The 22,846-nt window shown below is 38.0% G+C and overlaps 1 protein-coding gene across 11 annotated transcripts in view; it reads left to right on the forward strand.

Annotated features, from left to right (window-relative positions):
* The window catches only part of PDE7A (phosphodiesterase 7A), a 121,950-nt gene that overhangs the window by 47,496 nt on the left and 51,608 nt on the right, over positions 1 to 22,846 (forward strand). For 10 of the 11 annotated variants that reach the window (XR_008390823.1, XR_008390816.1, XR_008390815.1 and 7 more), the window contains exons 2-3: positions 13,479 to 13,539; positions 17,493 to 17,576. Coding sequence is in view for 1 of the 11 variants with exons in the window: in XM_037148949.2 (XP_037004844.2) it covers positions 13,479 to 13,539; positions 17,493 to 17,576 (145 nt within the window). In the remaining 10 variants the exon portion in view is untranslated. Of the gene's footprint in view, positions 1 to 4,773; positions 4,970 to 13,478; positions 13,540 to 17,492; positions 17,577 to 22,846 lie in introns of those variants that run through there. The other variant, XR_008390824.1, reaches the window with a different exon arrangement.

A 22,846-nucleotide genomic window follows, 5' to 3' on the forward strand; every position in this document is an offset into this window, starting at 1 on the left:
GAATAAAAAATTACATAGATTCAATCTGGAAAGATTAATTTTTAGGAGAATTTTCCAATACACATAATGTTATAAAGTGGTGTTTATACTAATTGAATAACAACTTTTGTTTTTACTTCATCATACAGAATGTTTTTGTTATTCAGAGAAGCCTTGTAATTAATCAAGATAAATTAGTAGTATTTTATATCTCATCATAAGAGAAAGTTTTAAACCCATTAGATTCGTGCCATTAAGAGATTTAGGTCTATTTTTTAAAAACTGCCTGAGCTTTTTGTAAGATTTGAGTGATGGAAATGTGCCATTAGCGGTTAAGAATCTTTGATTTTAGGCATAATAAAATCCAGTAGCTATTTCTAGGATATTTTGTGATCTGGGAGGATTGTGTCTTGATCAGCTCTGTATTTCAAGCCTTAGAAATATAGTAAAAATTGAAGAAGAGGCTGCCCAGGGGGCCTGTTCACCATTGTGAAAAACAAAAGCCAAGACCTGGGCCCCACTGGGGCTCAGGAAAGATTTCTCAGAGCAAATTCCCCTCCTGGACCACCGTGATTGCAATTAAGCCTAGAGTTGGGGTGGAGCTAGTGTGGGTTAGGCCATTATTCTTAAGTTTTCAATATTTAATTGTGATTCAGTTCTAATTTATTGAGAGCTAGGTATTCTTTTATAGCTGTTATTTAACGCCTGTGAAGGGAAAGAAACTAAGGCCCAGAGAGTTGGTAACTTGCATAGGGTTACTCAGCTCTTGGCAGTAAAGCTAGGAAATAAACCCAGGCTCTTGATTGGTGGACACAGTCTCGACAGAAATTAATTTAAAAGAACTTACAGGATTGCTGTTCTTACCTTTTTCCCCTCCACGTCTCAGTTCTTATTCTTTGCCTCTTCTTCTGTTCAATCCTTTTTTTTTTAAACTAAAAGCACAGATTCTTGAGCTCAGCATTAACCAAAAAGTCATTTATAAAAATGTTTAAGTACTGTACCAAAAATAGGAACATTTGTGTTTGCTTCTCAAAACTTGACTTTTTAAGCATCTGAGTGAAAGGAAAATATTTCTGGACTAGGCATCATAGTGTGGTGGGTTAATTTGGAGTGTGCAATGCAGGACAGAGCAGCAGATAATGACCTTGAGCCCATTTTAGCCACTGGCCCAGGCTCCATGCCCCCTTGCACACAAGCCACTAGCATTTCTCCTGAGAACGGGGCTGACGGACACCCTGCCGGTCTGTCCTGTGTGGGGGCATCTTTTGAGTTTGGTTGCTGCAGCTTCACTGGAGTATGGAGAGTAATCACAGACCCTGACAATCTCATTTGTCACACCTAATTTCATGACAAAATTTAAGTTACCTCGATTTGTACAGGATTAACATGAATGGTTTCAATTTTGGAAAATTTTTATTTAGACCTATTAGTTTAATTTATGCTTCATTTTGACAGGTCTAGAATTAACTGTATTTTTAAAATATATTTTACTGATTATACTATTGCAGTTGTCCCATTTTTTCCTCCCCTTTATTCCCCTCTGCCTTGTACCCCCACTTCCACCAGCATTCCTTCTAATTAGTTCATGTACATGGGTCAAGATACATATAAGTTCTTTGGCTTCTACACTTCCTATGTTATTCTTAACCTCCCCCTATTTATTTTCTACCCACCATTTATGCTACTTATTCTCTGTACCTTTTCCCCCTTACTTCTTCCCCTCCCCGCTGACAACCCTCCATGTGATCTCCATTTCTGTGATCCTGTTCCTGTTCTAGTTGTTTGCTTAGTTTGTTGTGTGTGTGTGTGTGTGTGTGTGTGTGTGTGTGTTTTAGGTTTGGTTAATAGCTGTGAGTTTGTTGTCATTTTACTATTCATATTTTTCATGTTCTTTTTCTTAGATAAGTCCCTTTAACATTTCATATAACAAGAGCTGGATGATGATGAACTCCTTTAATTTGACCTTATCTGGGAAGCACTTTATCTGCCCTTCCATTCTAACTGATAGCTTTGCTCAGTAGAGTAATCTTGGATGTGTAGGTCCTTGCCTTTCATTACTTTGAATACTTCTTTCCAGCCCCTTCTTGCCTGCAAGGTTTCTTTTAAGAAATCAACTGATAGTCTAATGGGAACTTCTTTATAGGTAACTGTCTCCTTTTCTCTTGCTGCTTTTAAGATTCTCTCCTTATCCTTAATCTTGGGTAATGTAATTATGGTATGCCTTGGTATGATCCTCCTTGGGTCCAACTTCTTTGGGACTCTCTGAGTTTCCTGGACTTCCTGAAAAATCTATTTCCTTTGCCAGATTGGGGAAGTCCTCCTTTATTATTTGTTCAAATAAGTTTTCCACTTGTTGCTCTTCTTCTTCTCCTTCTGGTACCCCTATGATTCAGATGTTGGGATGTTTAAAGTTGTCCCGGAGGTTCCCTAAACCTTTCCTCATTTTTTTGAATTCTTGTTTCTTCACTATGTTCTGGTCAAATGTTTCTTTCTTCCTTTTGCTCCAGACCATTGATTTGAGTCCTGGTTTCCTTCCCAATACCTCCCTGTACATTTTTCTTTATTTCACTTTTCATAGCCTTCATTGTTTCCTCTAATTTGCAACCATATTCAACCAAATTCTGTGAGCATCCCGATTACCACTGTTTGAACTCCGCATCTGCTAGGTTGGCTAGCTCTTCGTGGCTTCGTTGTATTTTTTCTAAGCTTTGATCTGTTCTTTCACTGGAGCCATTGTTTTTGTCTTGGCACACCTGTTATGTAATAAGGGGTGGAGCAACCCACATGCCTGTATCATGGTGCCGTCTGTGGAAGAGGGATCTGAGAGGGAACAGTGCCGCTTGCTCCACTCCCTGCCAGTTTTCAGTCACTTCCCCTGCTACCCACAATCAAACTTGGCCCTTTTGGTGCTGATTCCGAGGCGGGTAGGCTTGTGTATGTTCTGGGACCCTGTGGGTCTCTCTATCGAACTCTCCTGTGAGGGTGGGAGTTTCTCCCGGCACCTCAACACCCACAGGTTTTTCAGTCAGAGGTTTTGAGGCTGTATTTCCCTTCACTGGAGCCCTGGGTTTCTCATGGTCTGTCTCGCTCCCCACTTGTTCCTCCTGGTTTATCTGCAGACCATTGTGGGACTGCCCGGTCCACAACATGCCGCTTTGCCCACCCTGGCCCTCCAGCTGCCACCTTGCCGAGAGTCCTCTCTACCCAGCTGCTTGCCTCTGCCCCTCCTACCGGTTTGGATGAATGTTTTTTCAAGTTTCTTCTTTAACTCCTTGGTTGTCAGACTTCCATACAGTTCGATTTTCTGTTGGTTTTGGTTGTTTTTCATTTTTAAATTTGTTACTGTCCTTTTTTTGGTTGTGCAAGGAGGCACAGTGTGTCTCTACTTACACCTCCATCTTGGCCAGAAGTGGTAAGTATTCTTTTAAATACTTCATACTGAATATTGGACAGTGAAATACCTTTACACTTGAACTATTTGGGCTATGTTCAGATATTAGAGAACCATCATTTGTGTACCATTGACATGCAGATGGGTTGGTCTTGTCATGGGCTACAGCCCACTTCTCTTCACTGTGCCACGCTGTGTGGGTGACCATCGCCTCTGCCCTGGGCCTCTCACAGCGGACTCCTACCTGCTACCCAGCTCCTAGCCCACAGAGCTGTACTTGACCAAAACCAAGTAAATTTTTCAGCAAGTTGGGATTAGCTTTCAGGGTGAAAACAAATCACCTTTATGGGGCCTCTGCTTCGGCTTTCTACTTTTCTGCATTCTAGTTGCTCTTCTAGTTTCTTCTATTCACTGTACTTGGTTTTGTCTGCTCCTTAGTCATGCCTTGCCCTTTTATTTCAGCTCAGGGGCATTTCAGAGTCCCTCACCTCTTAACTAGGACATAGCCAGGCTTTGTTGGCAGTTCTTTAGGTACTTTGCTGGCAACATCTCAGCTTCATTGCACTTGGTACAGTTGCAGATAATGTAGACTTGACTAAGGTGTAAGCTTCACAAGGGCAGGAGCTGTGTCTGTTTTACACAACTATGCTCCTGGCATCTACATCTGGCACGGGGGGTGGTGCCTAGTAGTGACTTAATAAATATTTGCTGAATACTTGAATAAACGTTTCATGAAAGGCTTTTTCTCTGCATTGTGAACATGAGTGAATATAGACCCACTTTGCTATTACAGAGCTCCCTCACAGCCAAGAGGAGACATGTACCAATAATATTGTAATATAAGCTAGATTGCAGTTAGGGTTTGGAAATAGTGTACTTTTAATTGCTGGAAAATGTACTGTTCAACTGGCCTTTGTTAATAAGTTCCAAATGAGTGAATGGTAATATTAAATAGTGCAGACAGTATTTAGGAAAGCCTCTAACATTCATACAGTAATCCTAGCTCTAAAGGAAATTAAAAAGTTGAACAAATTCAGTAATAAAGTTGAAAAGATAGAATAAAATGCATTAATACCTTTAAATTCCAGGGCATTAAGTCTGTGAAGCTGGTCTATGTGAAAGAAATGAGAAATTTTTTATTACTGCCAAACATTTTTTGAAAGTTGTTTCAAAGCCCTGTCTTAGTGTAGAAGTGTGTGAGGCCGGCCTGAGACCTGTTTTGTCTCCCTTTGTGAGGCTGTTAGGTCTGTCCTTAGCGCGGTTTCCCCCTTTCCTCTTCCACTGCTGCTGACGCTGTTCTCCCCCAGCCCTGGGTTGTGGCATTAAGCACGCGCTGGGTAAGTAGGCTGGCTGGCCGCGCATTCTCAGAGGAGTCAGGTGATTGCCGTTTGAAGGCAGCTGCTTGAGGTTCAAGGCAGTCAGTGTCCCCTCTCTTCTGCCCGAGGACAGCTGGTTATTCTCTAACTCCTGACAAGCCTTTCTTGCTCATTGCTCGCTGGGGGAAGAGGGAGATTATGCTGCCAGCTTTTGATTGACCCAATGGGAATTACATTGATCTGGTGTCTGGCCTTGGTTCTTATCAAGTGGATCACCTCTAAGGTAGGCCATCTTTATTTTAGGATTGTAACATTCAATCACTAGTGTTTATATTTGATAGAAATGAAATTACTAGTTGAGTTTCTTCTCCTTTTGCTTTGGTTTTTATTTCTCGAATTAAAAGAGCTATGAAGATTACTTCTCCACTGAAAAGCTGAAAATTACTGTGTGTGATGTTTATTCTTTTCCACCTTATTTCTCCCTGAGGGCTTTTTAATATGTCTTCCCTTGGTATCATTTCTTTAAAGAAGTTTTTCTGATGAAAGCAGTTCAACTTTTAAGAATAAAATTATTAAACAATTCAGATTCTTAGTGTAATTTTAAACATTCCCTTCCGGAGATAAATAATTTACTAATGTTTATAAATTTAAAGTGTAGTTGTTGAGGATTTCTAAACAATCATAGTTTTAAAACTTTTTAAAAAGTAAATACTGCCCCCTATCATGGTCTCTCTTAAGGTCTTGCTGTTGCTAAAATGTATGCCTTACTTATAATATATTAAAAACAATTAAAATTAATATATATATATATCTGTGTTTTTTTATTTGAAATCTAAATATCAGGCTTGAGTACTGCTTGTTAGCATGCTAGCCATTTACCACCTGGATGAGGGTCTGAAGTAGGATATATTTAAAATTATACTTTTCAAAAAAAATGTACTTGAAAAGTAACTAAATAAAATTTAATATAAAAAAAATTATACTATTCATATTACACTCATAATTTCATATGAAAGTGCGTTATGTCTTTCATCCATCATGCAGCTTTTGTCTTCCTGTATTAAGAAATTGAAGAGATTTAACTTAAAATTTACAGGGAATCACTATTTGCCAAGCAACACAGAAGTTCCTCTATAGTTAAAGGTTTTTTTTTTAGTATATTTTATTCATTATGTTATTACAGTTCTCCCCATATTTTCCCCCATTTGCTCCCCTCCACCAGTATCCTCCTTCCCTCTAGCAATTCCCCCCCTTAGCTCATGTTCATGGGTTGTGCATTTAAGTTCTTTGGCTTCTCCATTTCCTATACTATTCTTAACCTCCCCCTGTTTATTTTGTACCTACCAATTGTGCTTCTTAATCCTGCACTTTTTCCCTTATTCTCCCCTCTTCCCCTCCCCACTTGATATCCCTCCAAATGATCTCGATATCTATGATTCTGTTCCTGTTCTGGTTGTTTGTGTAGTTTGTTGGGTTTTATTTGTTTTTTAGGTTCAATTGTCGATAGTTGTGAATTTGTTGCCTTTTTTTAATGTTCATAGTTGTGATCTTTTCCTTAAATAAGACCCTATAACATGTCATGGCTTTAACATTTATAATGGCTTGGTGATGATGAACTCCTTTAGCTTTACCTTGTCTGAGAAGTACTCTTATCCTCCCTTCAATTCTAAATAATAGCTTTGCTGGATAGAGTAATCTAGGTTGTAGGTCCTTGCTTTTCATCACTTTGAATACTTCTTGCCAGTCCTTTCTAGCCTGCAAAACTTCTTTTGAGAAATCAGCTGATAGTCTTATGGGTACTCTGTTGTAGGTAACACTCTGCTTTTCTGTTGGTGCTTTTCAGATTATCTGTCTTTAACCTTTGGCATTTTAATTATGATGTGTCTTGGTGTGGTCCTCTTTGGTTCCAGCTTCTTTGGGACTTTGTGTGCTTCCTAAACTTGTATGTCTATTTTCTTTGCTAAATCAGGGAAGTTTTCTTTCATTATATTTTTCAAATAAGTTTTCAAATTCTTACTCTTCCTTTTCTCCTTCTGGCCCCCCTGCGATTTGGATGTTGGCACGTTTGAAGAAGTCTCAGAGTCTTATACTATCCTTGTTTTTTTGAATTCTAGTTTCTTCTTTCTGTTCTGGTTGAATGTTTATTTCTTCTTTATGTTCCAAATTATTGATTTGTATCCTGGTTTCCTTCCCTTTATTGTTAATACCCTGTAAGGTTTTTATTTCACTTAGTGTAACCTTCATTTCTTCCTTTATGTTGTTTTCATACTCAATGAGTTCTTTGAGCATCCTGATCACCAGTGTTTTGAACTCTGCATCTGGTAGGTTGGCACTCTCTGTTTTGTTTAGTTCTTTTGGGGGGCATATTCTGTTCTTTCATTTGGGCCATATTGCTTTGTCTCCTCAACTTGGCAGCTTCCTGGGGTTTGCCTTTGTATATTAGGTAGAGGTGCTTTGACTCCCTGTCTTAATAGCGTGGCCTATTGTAGAAAAGGCACCCATCTGCATGAATGTAGTTCTTTAAATTGTTGGTTGCCAGACTTCCATTCAGTTCAATTTTCTGACAGTTCTGGGTTTTGAGATTTGTTTTGAGATTGAGTTACTGAAGAACTTTCTTAAAGAAAAACAACATACTAATTTTTTAAAAATTCATATGTGTTCTAAATTAAGAATTGATTTTGTTGCACTGACAGCTATTTACTCATTGTTTGTAGGGGATTAGCTTACCAAGGTATTAAATAAAGGTTAAAATTAACTTAATTAAATTGTGGAGACTTTACTTTTTTTGTAACCATCAACAAATTAAAATTTTAAGTAAAATGAATGGTAATATTGTGATTTTTTAAAAGTATATTGTAAGGGATGAGAGTGGGTGAAGGATACTATTCAGTGGATCAGTGCAATCTTTGACTAGGTACTCAAACGTGAGCATGTTTTTTCTTGCATATATAAAATGCATATACTCTGAAAAAGCTCATTTTACTATGTCAGAGAAAACTGCTTTTGGAACTTCGGCTAGGCTTCATCCTTTGTAATATGTTACTATTTTTTGGTAATGCTACCAAAAAAGTTAATTTTGTGCTACTGCGTCTAAAGCTCTCTGACCTTCAGTTTACTGACCAGCAAATCTAGGGCAATATAACTGACATCAGAGGTTTTATGTGCATTGTGAGATTTTGTATGAATACAGCTGTAATTCTTTCTGGCACAGAGTAGGAGGGAGCTCAGCAAGTGTTAGGTAATGTTTTCTGTTTTTACCATGTAAGGGAAATGCACATGCTTTTTCACAATACATCATTTTAGGGGGAACTTGAACAAGATGAAAACAATAGCACTTAAAATACCTTTAATCAATTTTAAAACATGTTTGTCTTTAAAAGTTATTTATTAACTAAGCCCAGGACCAACTTTTATACCTTTTGCCATTTATCTTATAAGTCAGGTCTTGTGGAAGAGTGACTCACCCTGACTCAAGGTAGCTTAGAGTCTTCCTGGGGCCACTCAAAACTCCTGTTAGTGGCAGTGGATCATTTGGAACCTTAGTTTACTTTGTGCTGCGGCTGTCAGTTTCTGATTAGCTCAGCCTTGCCCGTGTTTTGACCTGGACTAATTTGCTTTACAAGTTGTTCCCGGGATGGCTAAATTAGAAAAGTCACGAGTAGAAGCCTCTCAGTTATTTCCATTCACTGGTGAGGTGGAGTGGGAATGTGGATGATAACTCGGAGTGTTTTATGACTGACAGTGTGACAGAGGAATTTGGTTAAGTTTGTTTTACTATTTGTATTAAAAAAGTATTAAAAATAGGATTTTACTAGAATAAGGCATTTAAAATGGTAACATTAAAGATTATGTTAAGTCTATGCTGCAGTGTTGGTGTATAAAGCACATACAAAGTTTTTTTAAAATACTAACATGGAAATCAAATTTTTATTGTTACAATTATAATTTATAGTATTTTTTCCAAAATTAGTTACTTTAGAATATTCTTAGATTGCTTAGAGAGAGTTTAATACTCATTTTAATCTTGGTCCATGAGGTGACGAATGAATGAACTGAATCATCACTCAGGATTTATTCATTAATGTGTTCGGATACATACCCTTTAAATCCATTCTTAAAAAAATATTTTTTCTCATTTGGATTTATTTTATAAGACTTGTGTCTTGTCGTTTAGTATATAGCATTTAAGCTAGGTATTTGCAGACCATAATTACTCAAATCAGTAATAAATAGAATAGTTTGAATATTTTGCAATCTCTGTATAACTTGTTGATATATGTTTAAAATTCTACCCTTTTTACCAAGTTTTTATTATGATTAATGCCAACCCTATCATTTTAATATCCAGATTAATGCCTCTATAAATAGACTAAAGTGATTATCCTAAAATAAATTTAGTATGTCATAGTTATAATCTATACTATGTTCATTACTCATTTTTTTTTTTACTTATAGTATTTTATTTAACAGAGCTGATGTTAGTCTTTCTCAAGCTGTAATACATGAAGTGATAAATAAGGCTTTACCTTCCTAATTTGTGGCTGTTTTAGTAAGTACCTATCTTCCATTAAAAAAATAATGTCAACTCATTTCTTAGGGAACGCTATTAGAGATAACAGGTTAAAATTTGTTTTAACAAGCTATTATCCAAGTTATTATTGGGCACTAGCAGGTTGATAGATGTTGACATGACAAGGTATTTATTACATAATACTATCTGTAGCCTTAGTAGTATGACCTAGCTGATAGAAATATTTGTTTCCACATAATATGCTTTCCAGGCTTCAAGGTTTTCCACTAATATGGTAGTATTAAGGGAGGCCTGTAATACAATATGCTAAATATCTTCGGAGTGAGGATTGGAACAGCAGGTGTGAGTGGTGTCTTTCCATACCAGTGATTAAAATGGCTGTTTGCTGCAGAGTAAATAGTTCACCATGAAACACTGCAGGAGGCTTCCTTAGGACATGGTGTTGGGGAAAGACGTGTTATGCACGATGCTGCCAGGAGTGTGTTCTGTATTGTTTAATCCCTTGGGGTTTGAGACCATGCTTTTCTTTGTATTTTTTGTAGTACATCCTTATTCGACTTTTTAATTTGATTTATTTAGTGAATATGTAACTATACATGCTGCAAAGTTCAAAAGCTACACACTGGAAAGTCCTCCTACCTCTGTGTCTCTTTGCTTCCTTCTTAGAGGCAGCCAATGTTAAAAATCAGATTTTTTTTTGAAACTTTTGTTTCTTTTTTATTTCATAAACTTTTTTGTGTATTTTTGTTTTAAGGATACATGGAATCCTATAAGAATTTAATTGGTAGTTTTCATTTAAATGATAAGAATTAAAGAGATAATAATGATTTGGGAGTTGTTTTGCATACTAAATCCAAGCAAGAGCTTTAAGTAAATTTTCTAGATGAACACTGACAAATTGTAAGTCTTACACCAGAGTTTTGTGAGTGAAGAAGTTCATTAGTCTAATATGTAAACTGCGATCTCACTGCTTTAATGTGTATTTCTTTTGTTAATAAAGTCAAACATTTTTTCTTGTTTACTGGCTATTCATTATTTACTAATTGATTTATGAGGCACTTTTTAGGCTATACTGAAGTTGGGGGAAATTAGCCCATTGCCATCTGTTGAACTCATTTTTCTTTTTTTTTTTAAAGATCTTATTTATTTGTTTATTTTTAAAGAGGTGAAGGGAAGTAGAAAGAGATGGAGAGAAACATTAATGTGTGGGTGCCTGTGGCACGCCCCCACTGGGGACCAGGTCTGCAACCCAGGCATGTGCCGTGACTGGGAATTGAACTGGTGATCCTTTGGTTTGCAGGCCGGTGCTCAATCCATTGAGACATACCAGCCAGGGCTGAATTTATTTTTCTTGGTTTGAGATTTGCCACTTTGTTTATGATACATTTTACCATATATAATTTAACTTTTTTTAAACCCCTCACCCAAAGATAAGGGGGGGGAGGAAAGAGAGGGAGAGAGAGAGAGACATAGAGAGAGAGAGAGACATTGCTGTGAGAGAGAAACATTAATCACTTACCTCCAGTTATGTGCTCCAACCCGGGATTGAATCCACAACCTAGGTACGTGCCCCAACCAGGGATTGAACCTGAAACCTTTTGGTATACAGGACCACACTCCAACCACGCCACCCAGCAAGGGCTAATTTAACTTGTAAGTGGCCAGAGTGATCCACTCTCACGACTTCTGGATTTTATAGGACAGTTAGCCTTTCCTATTTAAGAATTTTTAATGTGGTCATTTTTCTCTTTTTTAATATTAAAAAAATTTATTTACTGATTTAAGAGAGAGAGGAAATGGGGAGAGAGACAGAGACAGAGACAGACATTGATTTGTTGTTCTACTTGTTTATCCATTCATTGGTTGATTCTTGTATGTGCCCTGACTGGGCCTTGAACCTGAAACCTTGGTGTATTGGAATGGCACTCCAAACTGAGCTACCTGGTCAGGTCCATATATTTTTCTAATATTTTTATGCATTAATTTTTACATATAAGTTTTTATTCCATATATAATTTATTTTAGTGGGAGGGTAATAATAGAGCTTTATATTTTTCCAGGTAGCAACTACTTAATCTAACATTTTTTAAAATTAAATAATATTTTCCCCACAGACTTTAAATCCTATACGTATCATATGCAGAATTACTGTATATTTTTTTATTTGATCCTCGATTTTGTATCAACTGTTTTGTATATTTCTTTGTAGTGTCCACACTACTTTATTAATAGCACTTGGCACTAGTTCTGTTTATTACTATTTTTTAAAGAACTTGCTAACCTGTTTATTCAACAGTACTATCACTATTGGTGCACTAGACACTATCCTGAATGTTGGCATCTCTTCTAGGTCTGGGGCTGTGGCAGTGAACAAGGTCTCTGCCTCTACAGTGTGTAGTGGCTAGTGGGTGATTAGGTTAATTTTATCTTCTAGGTTTTTAATTTGTCTTTATATCAGTGCTGTTCATTAATTTGTTTGCAATGAAATCATTTAATCATTTACCAGATATTTATCCGATATTTATTTAGAATGTACTAAATAATTGCTAGTGTTTTGTGGGACCAGGAGTACAGTGGTGAATAATTCTTGCTCTTGTGGAGTTTTTAGTTTTGGAACAAAGAGACAAAGTAACATCAGCTCGGTGTATGAAGGTGTGCAGCTGTGGAAGAGGGTGACTCTTAGGTGACTTCAGATTTGGTCGTCTGGGCGTGCTGCTGTTGAAGAGATGACACCTCATGTAGAACCTGAGAGATGAGAAGAACAGGGATGTAGTGATCCCGGACAGGGGAAAGGACGAGTGCAGTGGCAGGACATTTGGTGAGGTTGGGGAAGAGCAGGAGGCCGAGGAGGCTGGGTGGTGGTGGTGAGAAGACCGTGAGAGGCGGGCAGACCGTGGAGGCCTTTGGAAGTCAGAGCTTGGTGTTGCCCTTATTCCAAGTGTAGCGGAGAGCCATCGGGGGGGTTTTGAGCAGTAGTTCAAATGGTCACGTTTGCTTCCGTGTACAGAGTGGACTAGGGACCAGGAGATGCATTAGGAAAACCAAGAGCAACCCACTGCAGGCGACCAGGTGAAGAAGGGTGATAAATGTGAAGATAGAGTTGGCAGAAGTTGCTGAGGGTGTTTCAGCTCCTATAACTTTTGGTTTTAGTAATTATATCTTAAATTTGCAGTATTCGCTTTTAGTTATAGTAGCTTCATTGATTTATAATTCTCGTACTATACAATTCACCCATCTAAAGTGTACAATTCAGTGATTTTGAGTATATTCAGATTTATGCAGTCATGACCACAATTAATTTTAGAATATTTTCATCACTGCAGATAGAAACCCTGTACCCATTCACTCTCCGTTTCCTGCCAGTTCTTCCAACTCTAGGCAACCATCAGTGTGCTTTCTGTTAGTATGGATTTGCCCGTTTTGGACATCTCATGTAAATGGAACCATATACTGTATGGTGGTTTGTGGCTGGCTCCTTATACTCAGCATAATGTTCTTAAGGCTCATCCGTGTTGTATCATGTATCAGCACTTCATCCCTTTTTATGTGTGGATAATACTCCAGTGTGTGGCTATACTACATTTTATCTATCCATTCATTAGTTCATGGACATTTGGTTGTTTCCAGTATGGAGCTGTTATGAATAATGTTGCAAGATACATTTTTATACCTGTTTATTTTTAAACATAAAATATATTTTAAAGTCTTTCTATCAGTGGCAACTTGTTTTTATTTTTTAATAAATTCAGTGTCTTTACAAATGTCTTTGAGTACAGACATTACTTTTTTAAATTCTCTTATTTCTTGCTAGCTTCTGGGCCATTTGGTTTTTTATTTTATTCCATTTATTTTTATCTAGTAACTTTCTTCAGATAACTGATGATTCTTATTCATCTGCTTATTCATTCATATTTAAAGGAAGGGAATGGTAAAGCAGTTGAGCCATATCTCTTCTTTAGTGCTGTTTACCTCTGAAGATCTCCCACCAAGCGGGCTTATCTGACATACTTTGCAGGGAATTTCCACCTACTGCGTGTTCCTCCCTCTGAATCCACTTCTATGGTAGTGCTTAACCATATTGTATTAGGGTTGTCTGTCTACCTTATGACTATAGGTTTCAGGAACAGATGCTATATCTAATTTCATTTTACCTATCCAGCTTTTTTTTCCACTATGCTTCACAAATAGTAAATACGTATTTGTTGAAATGAATTTTATGTACTGTGTGTTATACATTAAAATGTGTGTGTCTTTTTTTTAGAGACGTGGAGCTATTTCCTATGACAGTTCTGATCAGACTGCATTGTATATTCGTATGCTAGGTAAGCATTTTTATTTTGTGCCATTATCAGTTAATTTTATTATCATCTACTATTAATTGAAATAGAAAGGTATTTCATTAGGTAGCTTTTTACCACTGTTTGCAGCAGAACTAATCTATGACTGAAATTGAGTCTAGAAATGAATATTGAATGTGATGTTAATAAGACAGCATTTTAGTTATAGGTAATTGAGAAATCTGGCTTAATACCTGGGACTCCGTCACTAGTATCCAATTTTAAATTGCATCCTGAGTGTTCCTCATAAGGCACCCTTAGATTTGTAGAGATACTCAGTACCAAATAGATGTTCATGCTGGCATAGACACAGATGAGGCCATGAAGTACCCGATCAGATAGTCCTGTCACTGGGTGTACTTTGTTCTAAGTTGGTTAGTGAGGAAGACCGTTTGTCTTCTAATCTCACGTCTTAAATTTTTAACATATTAAGTCCAGAAAGTAAAATGAATTTTCACATATGAGGTCTGTCCAGAAGGTATCCAGCCATGTAATATGAAAAATAGAGACAATTCTTGCAGAAGATAACTTTGGACATAGGACAGTGATGCCTCAGTCCCCTTCAAAGTAGGCACCTTGGGACCTCACACAGTTCTCCCAGCATCTCTTCCACTGTTCAAAACACTGCAAAATCCTTTGTTGGACTCACCATCAGCTGCTCCATCATATTTTCCTGAATATCTCATCAGCAGTCTGAAATCTCTTCCTTTCAAAGGTCATTTTAGTTTTGGGAAAAGCCGGAAGTCATAGGGTGCCGAATCTGGGCTGTAGTGGGGCCGAGTCACCTGGGTGATTTGATGTTTCACCAAAAGACTCTGCATGAGCTGTAAGGCATGAGCAGGAGAGTTGTCGTGATGAAGCTGCCAATCACCAGTTGTGCATAGCTGTGTCTTCTGAATCATCCTTAATAGCTTCTACAGAGGAATGTTCAAGCTTAATGCAAAATTTGATGCAGATTTGTTGCTCTACTCACTCAGTCATTTTGAATCTGACAACCACACAGTACACATGCTCACTCAATGGCATCTACTGCCCCCACTGACTAGTCACAGTGAAGTTGTCATTGTTCACACATGTGCATTCCAGTCCACTCTCCTTGGCTACATCAGCGGCATACAAACTGTTCTTGTTATATTAACAATAGTTGGACTTTTTCTGGATAAACCTCATTTATGTGTATAATTTTCTTTCTTTTTTTCTCTCTTTTCTATATTATGTCTTTACCCACACACTCTTCATCCCTTTTGTGTTAAAAACTTACCATTAAGATCCAATAGGCAGATTTGTTCATCTTTTCCTAGAGGTATCTTCCATGATGACTTTCCTCATGCTTAGCATTCTTCCCTCAGTTCTATGATATTGAACATTTCTTATTCTTTGCCTACTTTTTTTGCCTTTTTCACTAATTTCTTATACTCTTAAGCCTAAATGTTCCCTAGTTCTGTTTTTGCTTTTATCCTTGTTTTCCTTTTTAATTTACCTTGTATATCCAGTCTTCCTCAGTTTTATTCTACTCTAGCACACATTTTATCACCATGAATGTTCACCCCTTTCCTCTTCACTGTCTCCATCTCTCTCGAATCCTATTCAGGATTATGCTCTCCTTAAAACAGAGCTTTAGACTCATATTTAAAAACTCTCTTGAACATCTCCACATGGGTATATGATAGGTACTTCCCATTTAATATGTCTGTTAAACAAAAGATTTGTGTTCCCAAGGCTGTTCATTTTGTAGTCTTGCTATCCCAAGAAGTAACTCCATTCTTTTGCAGTCATTCTTGACTCTTATTTCTTAAATACTCTGTGTTTTAGCAGCATGTCGTCTTATCTGATACCTCCAAAATAGAACCATAATTCTGCCACCCCAGTGGTGTTACCATCCGATCTCAGCCATAGATGATTTTTGACTCTAGTCACATTGCTGCACATGAGAGCTCCAGAACTTACCTTGCGTAACTGAAATGTTGTACCATTGACCAACATCTCCCCATAGCCTGTCCCTGCAAGTCATAGTTACTGCCTTTTGTTCATTGCACTCATGCCACTGGTCTCTTCATCTACCTATGATTCTACTCAAGTCTAGTCTACCCTGCCAGAGTGAGTCTTTAAGACATAAGTTAAATCACTCTCATTAGAATGTTCAGAATTCTTGAATGGTTTCGTGTGTTTTCTATTGTAGAGTAGCAGCCACAGCTTTTATAATGGCCCAGGAAGTCCCAGGGTGATTTGGCCCCGCTACCTCTCCAACCTCACGTCACTGGTCCTCTTCTCTCACCTCACTCCAGCCAATGTGACCTCTTTGCATGACCTTAAACGTGCTCCCATCTAAGGATATTTATACTTGCTCTTTTTTTTTTAAGAAGAGAAGGCGGCAGAGGTCGGAGGGTGGGAAAGAGAGAAATATTGATATGAGTGAGAAACAGCTATCAGTTGCTTCCCATATGTGCCCTGACTGAGGATCGAACCTAGGTATGTGCCCTGACCAGGAATCAAACCCATGACCTTTTGGTGCACAGGCTGATGCTTAAACCAGTTGAGCCACACAGCCCTGGGCAACACTTGATCTTTCTTACACCTGGAAACCTTTTCCTCCAGACAGCCACGTGGCTCACGGCCTCACTTCCTTCAGGTCTCTTCTGAAAGGCCTCCTTTCGGTTATGAGAGGCCTTTGAGAAGGCCTCTTCTCTGACCAGAACTATGAATCACCCTTCTTCTGCTTCTCCCTTCTGTCCATCTTGCCTTGCTTTAATTTTCTCCATGTTACTTATTGCCATCATTCATAGAATGAAATTGTTTGTTTTAGTATTTGCCTCACTCCATGAAAGGATAAGCTTCGTGAAGACAGGGACTTTATGTATTTGCTTACTGCTGTATTTCCTGAGCCTAAAGTGTGGTTGGGTGCTCAGTAAACATTTATTGTAGAGTGAAAGAATCACCATGTGAGAGAAGTGATTTATAGTTGTGGGATAGACTCGTGTAGATGACATGAACCTTGAAAGAAATGACGGCCTTACTGAGAGAAACAAAGAGTAGGCAGAAAGGCCTTTGACGCATGTAGAGTTGCGTGTAGGGATAGGCACTGATAGACTCAAAGGTTTTGAACCTGGAGGCTATGGAAGTATAGCGGGGCCCACAGAGTGAGGCTTAGATCCTGACTCACCCTTTATACTAGCTTTGTGGCATGGACTTGCTACTTCTCAAAATGTCAAGTTTCTGCATCTATAAAATAAGATAGAAATTCAGTCAGAGTTGGTTAGAGAATTAAGTAGAATAATGCCTATAAGGCACAAACAAGAGTACCAGACCTCTGGTTTGCACTGGTGCTGTGTAGAGAAAGTACATCTAAACGCCATAGGTCACATGTAGAAAAAGCACTGAGCTTGTAAAGGTCCAACTGTAAGAGCCAGGCAAAGGCCTTGGGAGGAGATTGATCCAATTAAACAAAGCAAAATCTTTAACATCTTAATTTTCTATATCTTTAAAGAAAATTGTAGGCTGCTTGACAATAGGTAATATATTTTGTCTTTGTTCATATTCCCTATAGCTATAGTATAGTGCCAGGTACAAAGTAGACACCTCCTAAATATTTGCTGCTTCTTGTGGCTTTTTAATATTTTGTGATGAGGATTCTTTTAACTCCTTGTGAGTAATAAGATACCAGGTTGAATTATCATATACTTGAGTCATCTTTCAAAAGGCTAACTTTAAAATATAGATCATAATCATCATTACCGTAGGAGTAGATTTAAAAAACTTCATGTAGCCTTACAACTCAGTACTGAAAATTTAGATAAATCAGCTTTTAACCACTTATTCCAGATATATTAATTGTGGACCATTACTTATGAATATGATACCACATAGACCCTTCTTGCATATGGGAGCGTCTACCCAGATGGCATTCTTCTAAACTTAAGTTTTTTTCTTATTCTGTCCAGGAGATGTACGTGTAAGGAGTCGAGCAGGATTTGAATCAGAAAGAAGAGGTTCTCATCCATATATTGATTTTCGTATTTTTCACAGTAAGTGTTGGCAGACATGATATTTTTCAGATGTTGAGTAGACTTCGGATCTTTATAAAATCTCATAATTTACCAAGGGAAAAAGAATATAAGAAAAAAACTATCATATTTGACATGTTTTAAAAACACTAGATCATGATAAATGACCCTTTATTTCATAATTAGAAATATAGAAATATGGAAGCTGATGTACTTTTTCTTCTTTTGAATTGAAATGTGAAATTACTTTGGTACTTTTTTCTTCTAAAAATACATTTTTTCTGATTTTTCAGAATTTTATTTTTCAATTACAGTTTACATTTAAATGATCTTGTATTAGTTTCAGCTGTACAGCGTAGTGGTTAAATAGTCATATACTTTACAACGTGATCCACCCTGTATTTCAAGCACCCCCCTGGAACCATACATAGTTATTACAGTATCATTGACTATATTCCCTATGTTGTATTTTACATCCCCGTGACTATTTGCTGTCTCTCAATTTGTACTTCTTAATCCCTTCTCCTGTTTCACTAAGTACCCAACTTCCCCCCCCGCTGTCAACCATCAGTCTGTTCTCTGTATCTGTGAGTCTGTTTCTAAAAAAATATATTTTTAAATTTTTCACTCCAAATGTTATGTCTTCATTACTACAGATGTTTTTGCGCAAATGACATTGTGTAAAGGTATTGCTTTTTTGTTTTGTTTTTTAATTATATTTTATTAATTCTACTATTACAGTTGTCCCAGTGTTGCCCCCTTTGCACCCCCTCCACCCAGCACCCCCCACTCCCTCAGGCAGTCCTCACACCTTGTTCATGTTTATGGGTCATGTGTATAATAAGTTCTTTGGCTACTCTGTTTCTGATACTGTACTTCCTATGGCTGTTCTCTAACTACCTATTTGTACTTCTTAATCCTCTTCTCTCTTCACCCATTTCCCCACACCCCCTCCCATGTGACACCATCAAAACTCTCTCTGTATTTATGACTGTTTCTGTTCTTGTTTGCATAAATTTTTTTAAGATTTAATTATTGATAGATATGTATTTTTGCCATTTTATGGTTCATAGTTTTGATCTTTTTATTAAATAAGTCCCTGAATGGTTCGATGATGATTAACTCCTAGTTTTTTCTTGTTTGGGAAGCTCTTTATCTGCTTTTCAATTCTAAATGCTATCTTTGCTAGGTAGAGCAATCTTGGCTGTAGGTCCCTGCTTTTCATGGCTTTGAATATGTCTTGCCAGTCCCTTCTATCCTGCAAAGTTTCTTTTGAGAAACCAACTAACTGCTCTTCGCTTGCTGCTTTTGAGATTCTCTCTTTATCTTTAACCTTTGGCATTTTAATGATGATGGTCGTGGTGTGGGCCTTTCTGGGTTCATCTTGTTTGGGACTTTCTGTGCTTCCTGGATTTTCATGTCTATTTCCTTCACCAAATTAGGGAAGCTTTCTTTCATTATATTTTCAAATAGATTTCCAATTTCTTGCTGTTTCTCTTCCCCTTCTGGCACCCCTTTGATGTGAATCTGGGACCTCTTGAAGTTGTCCCAGAGGCTGCTTATACTCTCCTCATTTTTGGGGACTCTCTTTTCTTCATGTTGCTTTGATTGGTTGTTTTTTGCTTTCTTATGGCCCAAATCATTGATTCCATTCTCACCTTCATCCACTGTACTGCTATTTCCCTATAAATTGTTCTTTATTTCAGTTAGAGTATCCTTAATTTCTGACTGGGTCTATTTTATACTGTTGACATCCTCGCTAAGTAAGTCCCTTGAGCATTCTTATAGCCAATGTTTTGAACTCAGCATCTGATAGATTGCTTATCTCCATTTTGTTTTGTTCTTTTTCTAGACTTTTGATCTGTTCTTTCTTTTGGGCCACGTTTCTTTGTCTCCTCATTTTGGCAGCCTCCCTGTGTTGTTTCTGTGTATTAGGTAGAGCTGCTTTGACTCTGGATCTTGGTAGTGAGGCCTAGTGTAGTAGGTGTCCCATAGGGTCCAGTGGCACAGCCTCCCCTCTTACCCAAGCTGGGTACTTGAGGTGTGCCCTCCTCTTGTTGTTGAGCCTTGGTTACAATTAGCAAGTAAATGAGAGGGATTTACCTTGGCCTGATAGCTGCAAGGATTGGCTGTGATCACTGACCACCAACCACCATTGTTTGTGGAGGGTCAGCTGTGCAGGGGCAGGGTGGTTATGCTCCACTGTGTTCTGTAGCTATCCATTGGGTAGCTTAGGGTTACCCACCAGCCTTAGGGTTTCCTGGGTGGTGCAGGCCAAGGTCAGCCTCCACCTGCATTTTGCCTTGGGCCTCTTTGCCTGAGCTATGAAGCAGTCTGAGATGGCTGCTACTCATGCTTAGCTTGGAGATTCCAGGCAAAGCGAATTTGTGAATCTGAGCTAGCTGCTGCTAGTGCTGTGCCTGGTACCACTTAATGAGAGGTTCAAGGGCTAGGGGCTCACTGAGGCCAGCTCTTGCTTGTTTGAAAGGATATATAGGAAGTTGTGAAGCAAAAGCCAAGACCATTCATTCCACTGGTCTTGGAAAAGTCACTGTTAACAGTTTGGATAGGACCATAAGGTAGGTGGGACGCGGGTTCAGGGGATCTCTAGGGCAGGGCAAACTGTGTTAGTCATGTTGATGGAATCTCAGATATACCACCTGCCTGCCTACTGGCTCTGTGGGGAGAGGGTTCAGAAAAGGGACAATGTCCTCTTGCTGGGACAAAGCTGTCTCCCATCTCTCTACCTGATGCCAAGACACTTCAGTTCCTCCCTGTATGTCACTGGTGCCTTTCAAGCTTCTGTGCCAGTGCTGGAACTCAGAAAGAGTGAGTTTTTTGCAGCCAGAAGTTACGGCTACTTACCATCCTTGCACTGTAACCCTTGGCAGGAGGGCCTGGTGTGGGGCTGGGACTCCTCGCTCCCGAGATATCCTTCCCAAATATTTATCCACCACACATGGATGTAGGACTACCCTTCCTACCAGTTCAGATGGATGTGGTTTCTTTTTCCATTGTTGTCAGATTTCCATTCAACTCAATTTCTGGAGGCTCTATAATTTAGTTTTAATTTTGATGTGGTTGTGCAAGGAGACAAGCCATGTTTACATAAACTGTTGCACAATTAACTAAAAGTATATCCTTTTGGTTTACTTGATAATACACGTCATCTTTAAAAATGTTTGGTAGAATGCTTATTTTAAAAGGAAGCATGTTATGTCTGGCCCAAATGGAGAAAATGAAAACACAGAATTTCTAAAACCTTTAAATATTAATCACATTAAATCTGTTTTTGGAGAAGTTCTACTTTTGTTAATGTTTGATAAGTTTGGATTAATAATCCAAATAAAAAACATTATAAATACTGGCAGAAGATGAAAGATGTGTTTGAGTATATCATAATGCTATTAAAACAGTTAGGTAAGTTGCTTTTTCAGGCAACTTTTCTGCTTAGCATCTGTTGATTCTGAGAAGGGTAGATGATAAGCTGAGCAGAAATTTTGATGAACACTTAAGGCTAGAAAAACAAAACAGGTGTTTATAGCCCACCAAGGTTTGGAGATTGTCAGTTCTTAAGTTGGGAACCCCAAGGTGCTGTACCTTAGAAATGAATCCCAGCATGGGAATATCTCCGTTGGTGATTAGATTAAGGTGATCTGTGACTTTAGTGCCTCCAGTCGCCTGCTAGAAGTAAATATTAGTCCTCTTTGGAGGAAAGTGACATGACCCTAAGTCTCAAATTACCTCTAAATTTTTCATATGCAGTATCAAACACTGAATTAAAAATAAAAAGGCATATGAGGGGAAGACAATGATCAAAAATGAATAGGGAATAATATAATAGAAATATCCTCAAGGGACCCTAATAATAGAATTATTATGCATGGATTTTAAAATAAATGTAATTACACTGCTAAAAAGAAAGATAGGATTGAGAACATCATTGGAGAACTGAAAATTTAAAAGAAGAACCAGATGGAAATTCTTAAACTGAAAAACATCATACCTTAAAAATGAACACATTAGAGACGGTTTAGCAGCAAATAAGACCAAAATGAAGAATTAGTGAATTGGAATACAGGTCAGAAGAAAATATTTAGAATGACACTCAATGAGGCAAAAAGTAAACACAGAAAAGACATGTGGTATATGTTCTAATTATGTATTGCTCTGTGCTGTCAAAATTGTGAAGGATCTGGAATTTTACCTTCCACGCTCACAAGTTTGCCTGTTACTACTTCATGGAGCTTGCAGAAGACAAGATTCCTGGGTCAGAGACTAAGGACTTAATATTATTCATGATGCAGCCACATGAACATCATATTATGTCACTTCCTCCAGCCTCTGCCTTATTTGTCTTACAGCGGCAACAGGGAAGGTTTTATTGTGGATATTTTATTGAGTTGGCCAAAAATTCCATTAATTTTTTCCTATAAAATAAAGGATATACTTTTCATTTTCACTAATAACTTTATTGATTTGGATATTTTGAGTATGTCAGCTATCTCCCACTAGTGGGTAGAGGCCAGGGGTGCTGCTAAATATCTTCCAATGCATAAGACAGCCCCACAGCAAAGAATTCTTTGGTCAGAATGTCAATAGTATCAGGAAACTTCGCAAACCACTTTTGACACATTCGGTGAGTCGCAGCACCTTCTCCATACACTGCACAAACCTTTTTTTTGCATTTCAGTTGTGTTTTTAACTTTCAGATAATAAAGCATAGCATGCCGAAAATGTTGCATATCTTCTTCCACCTTCAATATTAAAATGGCTGCACAAAAATTCACCAATTTTTATAAGTTTTTTTAATGCATTCTGATATGACAACTGTCACAATACAGTCTAACAAAATTGTTTTGGATGAAGTTAAAGACAACTAAGCACTACTAGAGCCATCATTCTGAGAAAACGTAATGGACTTTTTGGCTAACCCAATACAAATGATGAGTTTGCATCACATCTGAGGAATAATGAGCTTGAGGAGTTTACCCCTTTTACAGAGAAAGATACTACTCATCTCTCAAGGATCCTAGCTGCAAACAAAGCCCTGAGAAACGAGCCAGGTAAAGATTGGTCAGGGCTTGGCATTCTTGGTGTGCCCACCCAAAATGTGAACTGACATTTGGGGCCTTGGTGGAGGATTACCTCTTCCAATAGTAACAACAACTTTTCTGTTTATGATCGTGAGTCTGAGGGTTAATTATTCATTCTAGATTAGATTTGTCCTTGCTTCGCTATATCTTTATCTTTAGCTGGGGTAATTCAAACAGCTAGATGGCTGGGGTAGC

This window comes from Artibeus jamaicensis, unplaced genomic scaffold (genome assembly GCF_021234435.1).
Source record: "Artibeus jamaicensis isolate MK-2021 breed Jamaican fruit bat unplaced genomic scaffold, CSHL_Jam_final scaffold_916, whole genome shotgun sequence".
NCBI lineage: Eukaryota > Metazoa > Chordata > Mammalia > Chiroptera > Phyllostomidae > Artibeus > Artibeus jamaicensis.